The sequence below is a fragment of the Camellia sinensis genome, chromosome 5, assembly GCF_055761805.1.
Source record: "Camellia sinensis isolate YWXY chromosome 5, ASM5576180v1, whole genome shotgun sequence".
Lineage (NCBI taxonomy): Eukaryota > Viridiplantae > Streptophyta > Magnoliopsida > Ericales > Theaceae > Camellia > Camellia sinensis.
In genome coordinates, this window is record NC_138965.1 from 202,391,741 (window position 1) to 202,405,703 (window position 13,963).

General features: G+C 36.8%; 1 protein-coding gene and 1 long non-coding RNA gene across 2 annotated transcripts in view; both read right to left on the reverse strand.

Moving 5' to 3' along the window:
- Positions 1-20: 20 nt before the first annotated feature.
- On the reverse strand, positions 21-1,517 carry LOC145792029 (uncharacterized). Its single transcript, XM_082872504.1, has 2 exons — positions 422-1,517; positions 21-322 (listed from the first exon to the last, which is right to left on the reverse strand). The coding sequence occupies exons 1-2, from the start codon at positions 1,515-1,517 to the stop codon at positions 21-23; spliced, it is 1,398 nt and encodes a 465-aa protein (XP_082728630.1).
- Positions 1,518-3,115: 1,598 nt separating this feature from the next.
- The window catches only part of LOC145791149 (uncharacterized), a 38,897-nt gene continuing 28,049 nt past the window's right edge, over positions 3,116-13,963 (reverse strand). The window contains exon 3 of the long non-coding RNA XR_014330861.1: positions 3,116-3,435. This is a non-coding gene — a long non-coding RNA (uncharacterized LOC145791149). The remainder of the gene's footprint in view (positions 3,436-13,963) is intronic.

Consider the following 13,963-nt stretch of genomic DNA (forward strand, 5'->3'; position numbering starts at 1 on the left):
CTCAATTTCTCCATATAATGTTAGAAAGAAGCAACCGTTGGCGCATAAGCACATTTAACTAATATTTTCATCAAACACAGCTTATAGTTAGTACGAAGTCCCACCAATTTGTCAATCAAATTTCTCTTCAAATGATTCAAGCAATAAGCATGATGTGCATTGGGGAAAACCACTGAAAGAGCGTCTAGCAATCCATGTTGACGGTCCGACACAAAAGTCAATCTCCGGCCTGAACCAACAGCCTTCAACAACTGACTTAAGAACCACATCCAATTATCTTGATTTTCAGCGTCAACAATCGCAAAAGCCAAAGGAAACAAACCTGCAAACAAACCCACATGAAACTGCAAAAATTAGCAGACTCACAATACAATAACACACTGACAAACTAAACCAATACTAACTGCAAATAAATACATACCTTGATTACCATCCTTTGATGTTGCTGCAAGCAAATGCCCCTTGTAACGCCCCTTCAAAAATGTACCATCAACAAACAACAACGGACGACAAAATTGAAAGCCATACAAACATCCATGAAATGCCACAAACAACCTCCGAAAACACCCACTACTTTCATCCACATCTAATTCAAACACACTTCCCGGATTCGTTCTCATAGCCGTCTCAAGGTACCATCGAAGCTGGTCAAAAGAAGTTGCAAAATCACCAAACAACCCACCTCTTGCCTTATCAACTCCTAACCATGCAACCCGATAAGAAACATCTATACCATATTGCTTCTTCAACTTTTTTTTAACTTCAATAGGACGAGTCAACGGATTATCACTAATATCATTTTGCACAATATCAGACACAAGTCTAGAACCAACCATTTTGCTACAAGATCTACGAGCAACAACCCCACAAGTATGCACATTATCCAACTTCATTATAAAAAAAACACCAGAATTCATCAACACCCTTCCATGCACAAACCATTTACAACCCGTAGACGACTTCATCATACATTCAGCGGTTACTCTTGTTGCATCATTCTTCAAATAATTCACTGCAAAACCACACTGAACCGCATACTTAGCCAATGCAATGCGGAACCCCGACACTCCGCCTTCAAATTCTTGACCAACACTATGTATAATCCCCTTCCAACTAGCAGACAACAAAACTCTCTCTGGTTCTGGATAAAAACTACGCAACAAACCACCAACATCATCACAATCATTCACAAAAGAACTCTCACAAGTTACAGAATCAATCCTACAAGAATTACCATCATCAACCTCCACAACTCTCTTATCCCCCACAATAACATCAACAACATGACAACCACTACCACCTACCACTGACAGCATATTCCCCAAATCATCATCACATTCAACAATACAATTAGAATATCCAGGAACAGAGAAAAACAAACAAAAGTTACCAACACTCAACTCCTTGAACTTCGCACATATTTTCTCAACAACTTCATCATAACTACATCCGTCACTAATCTTAATAGCAGCACAACAATTACTGTATTTGCACATTAACATGAAACACCGCTCCATACTACAAAATCAGAAACCAACAAACAATTGTTCACAGATTCCAAACTGCAAAATTATGCAGTTACAACATATCAATAACAACAGTACACAATTTACAATTCCAAAACTGCAAAATTATACACTTACGACATATCAATATCAAAACACCAGAATTCACAATTCCAAAATACAACTTCAAAACACATTACACTATACGACAAACAAAATCAACAAAATCAAAATCAAACAAACAAAATTCGCCAAACACAAACCACATATCACGCAAATTTGCTTATATATATACATACATATATGTCGACAAAATACAAACCACATACACACACAGACATATATATATATATATACATATATATGTATATCTATGTATCGACAGATACATACATACACATACATATATCTATCACCAGAGAGAGAGAGAGAGAGACAACGTACGAAGATATCGCCTGTACACAGAGATTCAAATCGCACAACCAGATCCACCTCACAGCACAATGAGATCGACCACACAGCACAATGAGATCGCCACAACGAAGAGAAATCGAGATCGCGGAGACGAAGATTTGATTTCCTTTTTTTCAACGAAGCAAAAATTTGATTTCTCACGTACATATAGATCTCAAAACAAAGGGTAACACAGTCATTTAAAAATACGAAAATAAAAAACGGGACCTCTGGGTATAAAACTAAAAAAACTGTGGACCTATTAAACTATTAAAAATAAATTGGGATTAGAAGGGAAATAGATCTCCTACATAGGACTACATGGTAATTTTTCCTTTTATAAATTCACAATTTAAAAGGCTTGGCATCGTTCAGGCCTATTTGGGCCCGACTTGTGGACCCAAGGTTATTAGTTCAAGTCAGGCCCGAGTTCTGCCCAATGTACTTACTTAAAGTTAAGCCCAGCTTGTAAGCCCAAAGTATTTAGTTAAAGTTCAAAAATAGTCTATTTTAACAATTTTTTTGACTTTTTACAAAAAAAAAATATGTAGAAAAATAAAAAGAATGATATGATAACTTATAATAACTTTTTAATTAAAATACATAATTGACAAACGAAACCTTAATTTAGGTTAATTTAATTTTAACCTCAGCTATTAAACATGTTTAATTTAAATTTAGATCTTTGTGACCCGACTCGTGACCCAAGGTAATTTGGTCAAAGAGTTGATTTTTTTTCAAGTTCAAATTTGAACTTGAGAGACTAATAGTATTTGCTTGAAGTGGTATTTGATTATAATTTAATATTTTTTTTAATTATGATTTAAAAAATGTTTTAAATAAAATATTTCTAATATTAACATCCAAAAAAACATGTATATTGTAAAAATGACCGTACTTTATTCTTTTTCTTTTCTCTAGTGAAGGAAAAACTTGCAGAATCCGACTCCCAGCAGGGTAGGATTCAACTTTCCTCTTCTTCTTTTTTTTTTGTCCTTTTGCTTTTTAGGGATGGAATTAGTAATGCTAGGTTAAAAAAATTAATAAAAAATAAATTATATTAACCTCTCACGAGATTTGCAAAAAATACAATCAATTTTACAATTTCAGCATAATTACACTAGTCTCATAAGATTTTAATTCATTTAACATTTTACTTTTTTATTTTTTTATTTTGAGAACAAAAGATATATATATATATATATATATACATATTAAGTAGTACTAATGTTAAGTACAGACTTTGCAACTTGATGAGCTGGTTTAACAAGAGTCATAGGAACTTTAGCGATAGAAAGAAAATTTTAAAACCTACTAATATCCTTAATGACCTGAACAATAGTTTTCATAGGGATTGGCTTCTTATCAGTCCTAAATCAAACTGAAGACAGATTGTTAGGTTCATGAGATTCATTTTTAGGTATCGTTTCGATACTCCAAACCATTCACATTTTAGACTTTGTTAAGCACATCATCCCTGCAAAAAATTTAGTCAATCAGATAAAGACAACCATGTGTTCAAATCAATTTTATATAAAAAAAATTAAACGGTGAAAATATAAACGATTCACATAAAATTAAACCAAACGTGTTGTTTCCGTGATCCGATCGACTTGATTTTTTAAGAATGATCTACAATGAATCTTAAAATGTAAACAATTTAGATCATCAAAGCAAAACTCAAAAACCGACCCAATGGGCCCGACTGAATCATCCAATCCAGTCCCATTTTCATTTTCCAATCTGGATCACGCTTTGTCATTCAAAATGCCCACCAAAATTATTTATTATCAATAACTCAAACCTTATATAGATGATATATAATATTATTTTTATTAAAAAAATATTTTTTTTTCTTTATTTCTCATTGTAATTTCACACTACTTAAATTAGTTTTTACTATAACAAAGGTCAAAGTAAATAAGCCAAAGCTATGGTACTGTCTCTATACTTCAGGAAACATTAGTATAATTTACTCAACAAAAAAGAAAATGTATGGTTGAGATCAAACTTGTTAATACCGTATCGGACTAAGTATTATTTTTTCCATTGGAATAGTACGTATTGATACTGGTATGTTAAAAGATACCATTTCGGATTTATTGCAAATATATTATATGTTTTAAAATTATTATTTACTAACAAATAATTTAACAATACATATCATGAATCATAAATTTATATGTAAAAGAGACTTAAAAGCACACTGTGTCTACTAAATAACATAAATTAAGGTATTTCAAAGAGAGTATGGGGCACAAATTCCTACCATTTTAATATTACTATTGATTTTTTGGCTTTCGAAGGTTATTATTGTAAATTTGAGCGTGCTAGTAAGGATCAATCAGTCCTTACAGAATATTAATTGCTAACCAATTATCAGACGATTGTGTTTTAGTTCTTTCAGCCTCAATGAAGAGGACTTTTACTCGTGGCTTTGTTTTAGGAGAATTAAGCAAACAATGATTAAATGAAAAACAATTATCGCATTTCATTAAGAAAATGGAAGACTTACAATGATCCAAATCAGCCACGTAGAGGTTTACAGCAACAAACTATTTGAAACTACTCCTATGAATGAAGTGAAGTACAAGAATTTAAAGTACAGGAATGTAAAGAACAAGAAATATAAAAACTGGAAGGAAAATAAAGTAGATAAAACTGGTTTTTTTGATCTGAGTCTGGGGCTTCTTTCTGGGGCCTTCTCTACTATTTATACTTCTCAATGGTAACCGTTGAAATGAGTTTCTAACTGTCGAATTATCCCTCCATAATTGCTGATCATGTTTCCTCACAATTAGCTCCACTACGCCATGTTTGCAGTTAGGCTTCCGTCTTGATATTTGAATTTAAATATGAGTAACCGTTAAGGCCATGTCATCTTGCACCTCTCTGCTGATTCCATACTATATAGATCCACAATAACCAATACTAATTGCCACATGTATGATTATGATTGAAGACTTAAATTGTTTTCCCCTATTGCCATCATCCTGCCACGTGTTGAACTGTGATTGGCTTGTACAAAATGTGTAGCCAACATTACTCCCCGCACTAATATATCCAATACTTGGTGATATTAGTGGATCAAGGCTTTTTACCCACGTCTTAGAATGTGTATGGGTTTTGCACTTTTCAGAAATGCAACCGTCATTCATCAATGAAACATTTGCATTAAATTCTCTTCTATCTCTTGATCATCCCTACACTATCTCAGTATTCAAAAGGACTGGTACATCTTTCGTGGCCAATCAAGTCTTTTCTTACATTGATCAAGCATGCAAAAAATTATTTGATAATGTTGTTCGTCCTCGAAAGAACCTTCATACATTGATTAGTCACCTTTATCAGCCCCCATTATACAAGTTATGGAAGCTTTCGCAAATCATCGACCTTGGAACCTATTGCTTACGATTCTTTGGAACACAAATTTAAGACCATGGATATCGGAAGCTCTTCCTCTACAACAAAGTCGTCCGCGTGAGACGAAGCTGCTGCTTCTTCTTGTTCTACGACCTCTGGCTGGGGAACTTGGCCTACCCCTACTCAACCTCAGACGAGGGAACGCATTCACCGTCGTTTCCCTGAATTCGATGACCCTCTTGAAATTCCCCCTTCCAAACGCAGTTCTGTAGTATATCCATATATTCCTATTAATCGTAGACGCAGTCTTGAAGACAATCTGCTTACAGCATAGTATACTTCTACTTTGCCATCTCGAATGGTTCGAAGTGTCCCACGTCTTGATGAAGCTCAAGGGATCAGTCATGCACTTTTAGCCAAAAAAGAAAAACTTTACCCCTCTAATTGGCTAGAATATGTGACCAGGACTAAATTTCTGGACTCGCCCAGGGAACCTCCGACTACTCCTCCTTTGCCTTCTAATCCAAATTGGATTAATGAGTTGAGGCTCACTCTCTCTAAGGGCCGATCCTTCCCCCCTTACAGGGTCCTGGCGCCTTCAACTCATTATCAGCAATTCAGGGCTAAGATATTGCTTGCTGCATTTTCTCATTTATCCTTTGAAGTCCTTCGAAATAATATTCCTTACCAAAACTTTCTATGGGCTTCTGACATTATGTCTCAAAGCCATCTCCTTAACCCTGTGGCCCAAATGGAGCTCTATACCTTTTTAGACCAACTTCCTCTCCTGCTCAACTGGCACTTCCATGCTTCTATTACTAGTGAAGTTCTGGATGAAACCATTTCTGCTCGAATCCAGGTTCAGTATGAGGCAGAGAACCTCCTTGATGAATATGAAGCCTTCAAGAGCTAGGATTCTGAGTATGGGGAGGATATTACTGTGAATGAAGCGCATAAAGAAAAGGACATGGACGCCACAGATAAAGCACTAAAAGAGATAAAATTCAAAGTGAAGGCCTAACAACTCTCTTCTCAATTGAGGGCTTACCAATTAGATAAACCAAACCTAGACAAGATAGGGGATAGAGTAAGGAAAGAGTATCCATGTATTGAATTTTGTTGGACTAAATTACATGACCTTTCGACTTTCTCCATTCCATATTTCTACGAAATCGAGAATGTAATCAAATGAATCCTAGAGTAAACAACACATATCAATACAACTGGGCTTTTCGAATTTCATTTATCAGATTTTGATTTACCACTCCAATTGTAAACTGCATGATTGATGTGCTTTGACTCCATTCCAACTCAAACTCTTCCAAATAATGAAATCTTTTCTTTTGAGAAAACAAGTATTGCCTTTCATACTAATTCTAGGACTAACATAATTCTTCAGCTATCAACTTCGAATCACCCAACTTTGTCCTTCGAAACTTGATTTGATCATATTCAATTCCCCAACATATGGTTAATACGATCAAACAAAAATCAACTAATTTTTGTTTCAAACAAACAGTCTATATTTTCCAAAATATGGAAACCTCTTTTAAGGACTGCACTGTTTTATTCTAAAAAAGTGATTTCTTCTGTATATTATCAAACCAACTATTGGTTTGAAACTTAGAACAAACAATTCCTAACCTTGAGGTATTTGAAGTTTTGCTTCAAAGGATTTTACTCTCACTAAGGAACCCTAAAACATGTTTTTAATCCTTTTAAAGTAAACAAATGCTTGAGCATTCTTGCATTCTTAGGTGTGGAATGTGCTTCGAAGTCGACTTCCTGCCTTCGAAGCTGTTTGTTATTTGACTTTAGCGCCAAAATTTGGCTTCGAAGCCAAATATTTTATTTTGAAGCTGACATCAATATTTGAGATGGTTTCCCTCCATAACTACCAATATTGAAGGAAACTTTTCGCATCTGTACCTTTAGTACTTCTTTATGAATTCCACGATTGGGTATATTTTCAGACACAAAGGTTTAAAACCCTTTTATTTCGTGCTCTCAATCCACTTGATCGTCTAATACACAAATCCTTTATCTTCTGCTTGCTTGCTTTTTCCCTTTACCCTCATCTTCTAAGAAAACTCTTTATGAATGGCTTCTTCTTCCTTGAAAATACCGGTTGTGAAGCGTGCGAGTCCATCCGTAGCCTTGAAAAGGATCATTGATGAAAAGTGTGAGAAGTACAAGGCTGGTGAGAAAGTGCCATTGGCGGACGCATCTTCATTCCTTGTCGTCATGAGCAACAAGAGTATGTGCTTGGGCCCATCTTCAAGGAGATTCCTTTTGAGATTTCAGCTCTGTATCCATGTTTAGAAGATCATTGTCTCATTTACGAAGGTGGTCTTGACTGGAGAAGCTGGAGGATGAACCGCCCCCATCACTGCTAGCCCACAGTGAGACCAGAATGAAAGGAATGATATGATCGGGTCGTCCCTGATAGGACTCTGGATCTTCAGGAGCTCTGCCTCTTCGACATCCTCCAATTATCCAGGTTCACCATTTTGAAGGACACTTTTTTAATTCATGCTGCCCTTTGCTTTTGGAATTCTACTTTTAATTTCTTTCAATTTAGATGTGGGATGATGGCTTCTACTGTTCTTGACATCTGCCATCTATTAGGATTGTCCCTTACTGGTACCCCCGTTGGTCTAGATTATCCTGACCTCAAAACCCCTTTTTCCCTTCCCTCTCTTAACTCATCATATAGTGACTTTATCAAGGCTGAGAATAAAAGAGAGGACCCTGTGACTGATAGGGAATTCTTCTCTTTTCTGTTATATTGGCTTTGCAAGTTTCTCTTCTGCACCTCTTCTCAGAGGATCATGCCTGAATTTGCCCCTCTGGCCAAAGCCCTTATTTTACAAAGAAATGTGGCCTTAGCTCCATATGTTCTAGGTCATGTCTATAGAGCTTGTTTCCTTTTTTTGTGAGAAACCCTTAGATGCCAATCAGGAAGGTCCATTTTGAATACTTCAACTTTGGCTTTTTGCATATTTCACCGAGTTACAATCTAAATGACTAAAGTTTTTAGAGCCAAACCCTACTACCCATGGCATGAAGTTAGCCAATGTTTCACTCTATCCTTCCACCTTTGCTTTTTACTTTTCTTTCTTCCACCAACTCCCAGCTTCCTCATCTTCTCACAGCTTCCGTCCCTTCGAACCTGCCAACATTGGCCCATCTTGGTTGAGGACCTTTTTGAGTAATAAGTCCTGCTCTACACCCCAACACAAAAACATGTGAGCCTCTATCCTGATTCCCAGAGAATTATTCATTCGGACTATGAATCCCAGAGCTTACAAATGCATTGCTGAGCCTTATTGTCCTACTCAATTCGCTAGGCAATTTGGCTTCTCACAAGGGGTTCCAATACCTCTCTGTAGCCAGACCAATTTAAGCCTTACCAACAGGGATTTGAAGGTTCAAAGATCTAGATTGGAAAAAGCAACTTCCAAATTCATCCAGGATCTCATTGACTTTGAGTACTTCCCCTTCATACCTCAAGGCAACATATTAAAAAGGTGTCAGAACTGGTGGATGGCCAATATAAAGGTACATTTGGCCATTCCTCCTCAAGATCTGCTAATGGTGCTGAATGTACCTCAAGCCAAGTCCAAAGGGGCTGGAATTGTTACCTCTTCCACTGCTTCTGCCACTTCAGTTCTTGCGCCTGTCACCACAAAGTCTGTTCCTGCAGTCTCAACTCCTTCTATAATTACCCGAGCTGCCTCGAAGAAAAGTATATACTCTTGTTTCTTTTCTTTTCTCCTCCCTTATGATGCTCTTGTCCTTACTTATAACTCTTCCTTTGGTGTAGGTGGTGCGGGTGCCTCTCAGGGAGATTCTTTCCAAAAGATTCAAGCTTTAAATCTTCTAAAAAGGAAATAGCAACAAAAGAAGAAGAGAAAGCTCTTATTCGACCTTGAAGAAGAAATACCTGAGGTTTGTATAGGAGAAACAGAAGCAGAACAAGAAGAGACAGAAAAAAAGCAAGAGACATCTCTGAAGAGAAGGAAGAAAATGACTGTCTCTCTGTCTAATTTCACTGGAGATCCCATTCACGAAGCATCTGCTAAAGCAGTGAAGCAGAGCATTCCAAAGAGCTTATTGTATTTCAAAGGGCTGAGAAGAGGAGGCAACAGCAAATGCTTAGAGATGAGGCTGCTGCCGCTGATGCACTCCAAAGAGAAGTTGCAAGACAACAACAAACTGCTAGACATTATACTCTTTGCAACTCTCCGATCATAGCCATTACTTCTGAAACCAGTAATTTCCTTCGTGCTTCTATTCTCTTTTCTCAAATTATTGATACTGAGACTTGACATTACTTTGTATTTCTTCTTTTACAGCAACAACTACTCTGCCTTCTTCTTCAACAAGGACTCCGTCAATCTCATTTGAAGTTGAAAGACCTCAAATTGTACAGCCAATTCAAGTAATACTTCCACATCTTGGTCCCATATTTTTCATACATTTCTTGAGACCAAGTATTCCTGCATCTCTTTCTCTTGGCTTAACTCCATACTTCCCTCATTTATCTTTCAATTCTACTCAATTTGCTTTCCTTTTAAGCCTTACTGTTTCTTTCCCTCCTAAGGAAATTCCAGCTGTTACTTCATCTTTAATGATAGCCGATTGCTATAGAGAAGGCACTAGTAGCTCTCCAATTCCTTGTTCATTATCTCTGTCTAGCTCCAGTCCCTCTTCTCTCGACCTACTGGTAGCCAAAACTATAGAGACTGCTAAGAATACTCCACCTTCTTCTCCTATTCCAATGCAGTCATTTATTCCTTCTACCAGAGCTCTTTCTGCACCTTCCATGTCAATGGATGAGGTGGGCATTCGAAACTAGGCTAGCTAGTCGCTTTGACATACCTTTCACCTCTCCAACAGCTAGCAATGAGACTGAGCCATTTGTTTTAGCTGATTCGCTACTAAAAATTTTTGAGAGCTCTTCCTCTCATAGTAAGACTCCCTTGCCTTCAATAGACTTGGATAACTGTCTGGAGCTGCTGACATCCTTCTCGAGGATTTCTTTTGAAGCCTTACAAAGGCCTATAATCAAAAAATGGCTTCCTCCAGTGCTACAAGATTGTTGAGCAATCTGGTATGCTTGTTTCAAGTCATTTATCTCAGGTGGCAGCCACCATTGATTTTTATATCAACATCTGTCATGCTGCCAAGGCTGCAGAGGAGAAATTACTGATAGACTAGAGTTTTGTTTCCAAAATACATGCTGAAGTGTTAGAGCTAAAGGAACAGCATTCCTCTGTTTCCCAATTTTGAGCTCAATTATTGGAGAAGAAAACTCAACTTGAAGAGGAGTTATCAGCAGTCAACCAAGCTTTAAATCGAACTGACACCAAGTTGCAGATCACTAATCAAGGACTGGCTGATCGAAAGCAGGAGATGGCTACAGCCATTTAGTTATTCCTATCTCTTAAGAATAGAGCATCTATTGTAAAAGAACAACTGAAACATTGTACTGACTTTTGGGCCAATCTATGGCTTCATATACTCAACTCTTTATGAAATAAAATTCTTATTCATCATTTGAGTGTTTTCATGTTCTTTTCATTTAGCACTTATTTTATTCCTTGTGTTTCCCACACGGTTGGATAATAATGCTTTAAATATCTGCCATTAATCTTATTAGGATGTACATATCCATTCAAATTTTTCAAATGATATGCTCCCAAAGGCAAGACTCTATGAACTTGATATGGTCCTTCCCAGTTAGGTGACCATTTGCCAAACTTGTGGCGTTTAATCCTTATTGAGAGTATTGTCTTCCATACCAAATCACCTTCATCAAAGCTAATATGCTTGACTTTCTTATTATAGTTTTTGGCCGCTTTCTTCTTTTGGAAAAGAATGTTATTTAATGCCAAAATTCTAGCTTCATATATAATTTCTAATTCTAAGCACATACTCTGATGATACTGCTCAAGATCTAACTGACCCTGGCATCTCACCCTCAAGGACTTAACATTAATTTCCACAAGTAGTACTGCATCATGCCTATATACTAAAGCATAAGGAGTGATTCATATACTTGACCTTAGAGAAGTCCTATAAGCCCACAATACATACAACAGCAAGTTATGCCAATTCCTGGGATTGTCTTCCACAACTTTCTGTATTCCTATCTTCAAAGACTTATTGGATGATTTAGTCTGACTATTGGCTTATGCATAATAGGGGGTAGAATTAACAAGGCTAATTCCAAACTCTGCCACAAAAGACTTTACCATTTTCCCATCAAATACAGTCTCATTATCAACAGTTATAGTCAGTGGGATGTCAAATCTGTGGATCAGATCTTTAATGAATCTAATAACTTCGATCTGGTCTACAGCTTTATATGGCTTAGCTTCGACCCACTTAGTGAAGTAATTTGTGGCCACTAAAATGAAAAAATGATGCTTCGAAAAGGGTGGGTGTATTTTCCCTATCATATCCATAGCCCATCCTCTAAATGGCTAAGGCTTTACAACCTCATGCAGATCAGTTATAGATACATGCCTTATTGTGCCATGCTTTTGGCATGCCTAGCAACCTCTAGCATATTCTATGTAGTCCTTAAGGATGGTTGGCCAATAGTAGGAATGTTTTCAAAGTAGCCATCTTATCTTCACACCAGGTTGATGAGCACCACAGATGCCTTCATGAACCTCAGCCATGGCGGTCAATGCTTCCCTTGGACCTAAACATTCCAATAATAAACCATCTGCCCCCCTTTTGTAGAGAGCATTACCGTACATTATGTATTGCATGGATTGCAATTTGATTTTTCTGATGGCTTTCGAAGATGGGCCAGTTAGATACTACATTATTGGATGCCTCCAATCTTGTTCTTGTAAGTCATTATGATTGACCTCTAAGACCATATTCCTTCTATTCAAAGGTGGTATTACCTTTTGATATGTTGTTTGACTTATGTTCCTTTGAGTGTTACCCCTTCTCTTGAAATTCGAAACTTTCTGAACCACATCATTAGTTTTATTATTCAAGAATCTTGGGACATGAGTTACATTTGCTATCTGAAACTGAGAAAGCATATGTAACGCAACAGCATAGTATGGCAACATGCTTATACTTTGACATTTGAAAATTCCTTTCACCTGGTTAACTACCAATTGGGAATCTCCAAATATATCAACTGCATGAGTTTGTAATCCAATAAGTATTTCAAGTCCCACTATTAAAGCTTCATATTCAACTTGATTATTGGAATAAGTAATTTCATCTACTCTGAAACCATGTGTGGTTTCTATCCCTAGTGGTGACTGAATCACCACACCAATTCCAGTTAGACCATTGGCTTTTGATCCATCAAACCACATTTGCCATGGTTCAACACTAACCATACCAAGTTCCATTATCTCTTGGCTTACTGTTTGACATGGATGGTCTGCCAAGAAGTTAGCTAAAACTTGTCCTTGTACTACATTTTGGGGGACATATTCTAGATGAAATTCTGATAAAGCTAGTATCCATTTGTCAATTTTTCCTCTCAACATAGGTCTAGATAACATATATTTAACCAAATCTGTGGTTGCAATTACTAAGACAGTTGTAGGCAAAAGATAGTATCTTAATTTCATTATAGCAAAATACAATGCAAGGCACAACTTTTTCATAGCTAAATATTTACATTCACAAGAATTTAGAAACCTACTAAGGTAATAAACTGTTTGCTCTTTGCCTTCTTCATTGTCTTGGATTAGGAAAACTCCCAGTGAATCTTCTGCTGCAGTTATATACAACTTCAAGGGCTTATCACCCTTTGGTGGCATCAGCACTAGAGGGTTGGCCAAGTAGGCTTTGGTTCCTTCGAAAGCAGTTTGATGCTCTGCTGTCCACACAAACTTCTTTTCATCTTTCAGCCTTAATAAGGAAGAAAATACTTTAGTTTTCCCTACAATATTAGAAATGAATCTTCAAAGAGAATTAACCTATCCAAGGAATTTTTGTAATTCTTTCTTACTTGATGGAGGTCTGGCTTCAATGATAGCTTTGGCTTTATTCTGATCAATCTGTATTCCCTTCTTGTGTACTATATAGCCTAAGAAGTTTCTAGCTGATACGCTAAAAGCATATTTGAGAGGATTAAGTTTCAACTTGAACCTTCTCATTCTTTCAAAACCTGCTTCCAAGTGAAACAAATGTTCCTCCATGGATTGGGGCTTTACCACAACATCATCAATGTAACACTCTAAATATCCTCTAATGAGGTCATGAAAAATAGTATTCATAGCCCGTTGATATGTAGCCCCAGTATTCTTCAGACCAAATGGCATTTTAACCCATTCGAATGTGCCAATATTCCCAAGACATCTAAAAGCTGTCTTGTGGATATCTTCTTCTGCAATGCAGATTTGGTTATAACCAGAGTGTCCATCCATCATTGATAAAATCTTGTGCCCTGCTGAACTATCCACTAATAAATCTACTATAGGCATGGGGTACTCATCTTTTGGAGTTGCTAAATTCAAGTTTCTGAAATCGATACATACCCTCATTTTACTATTCTTCTTAACTACAGGCACAATATTGGAAGTCATTCAACATACCTGGTTGTCCTAATAAAGCCTGCCTTGAGGAGCCTGAGAATTTCCTCCTTGACCTTC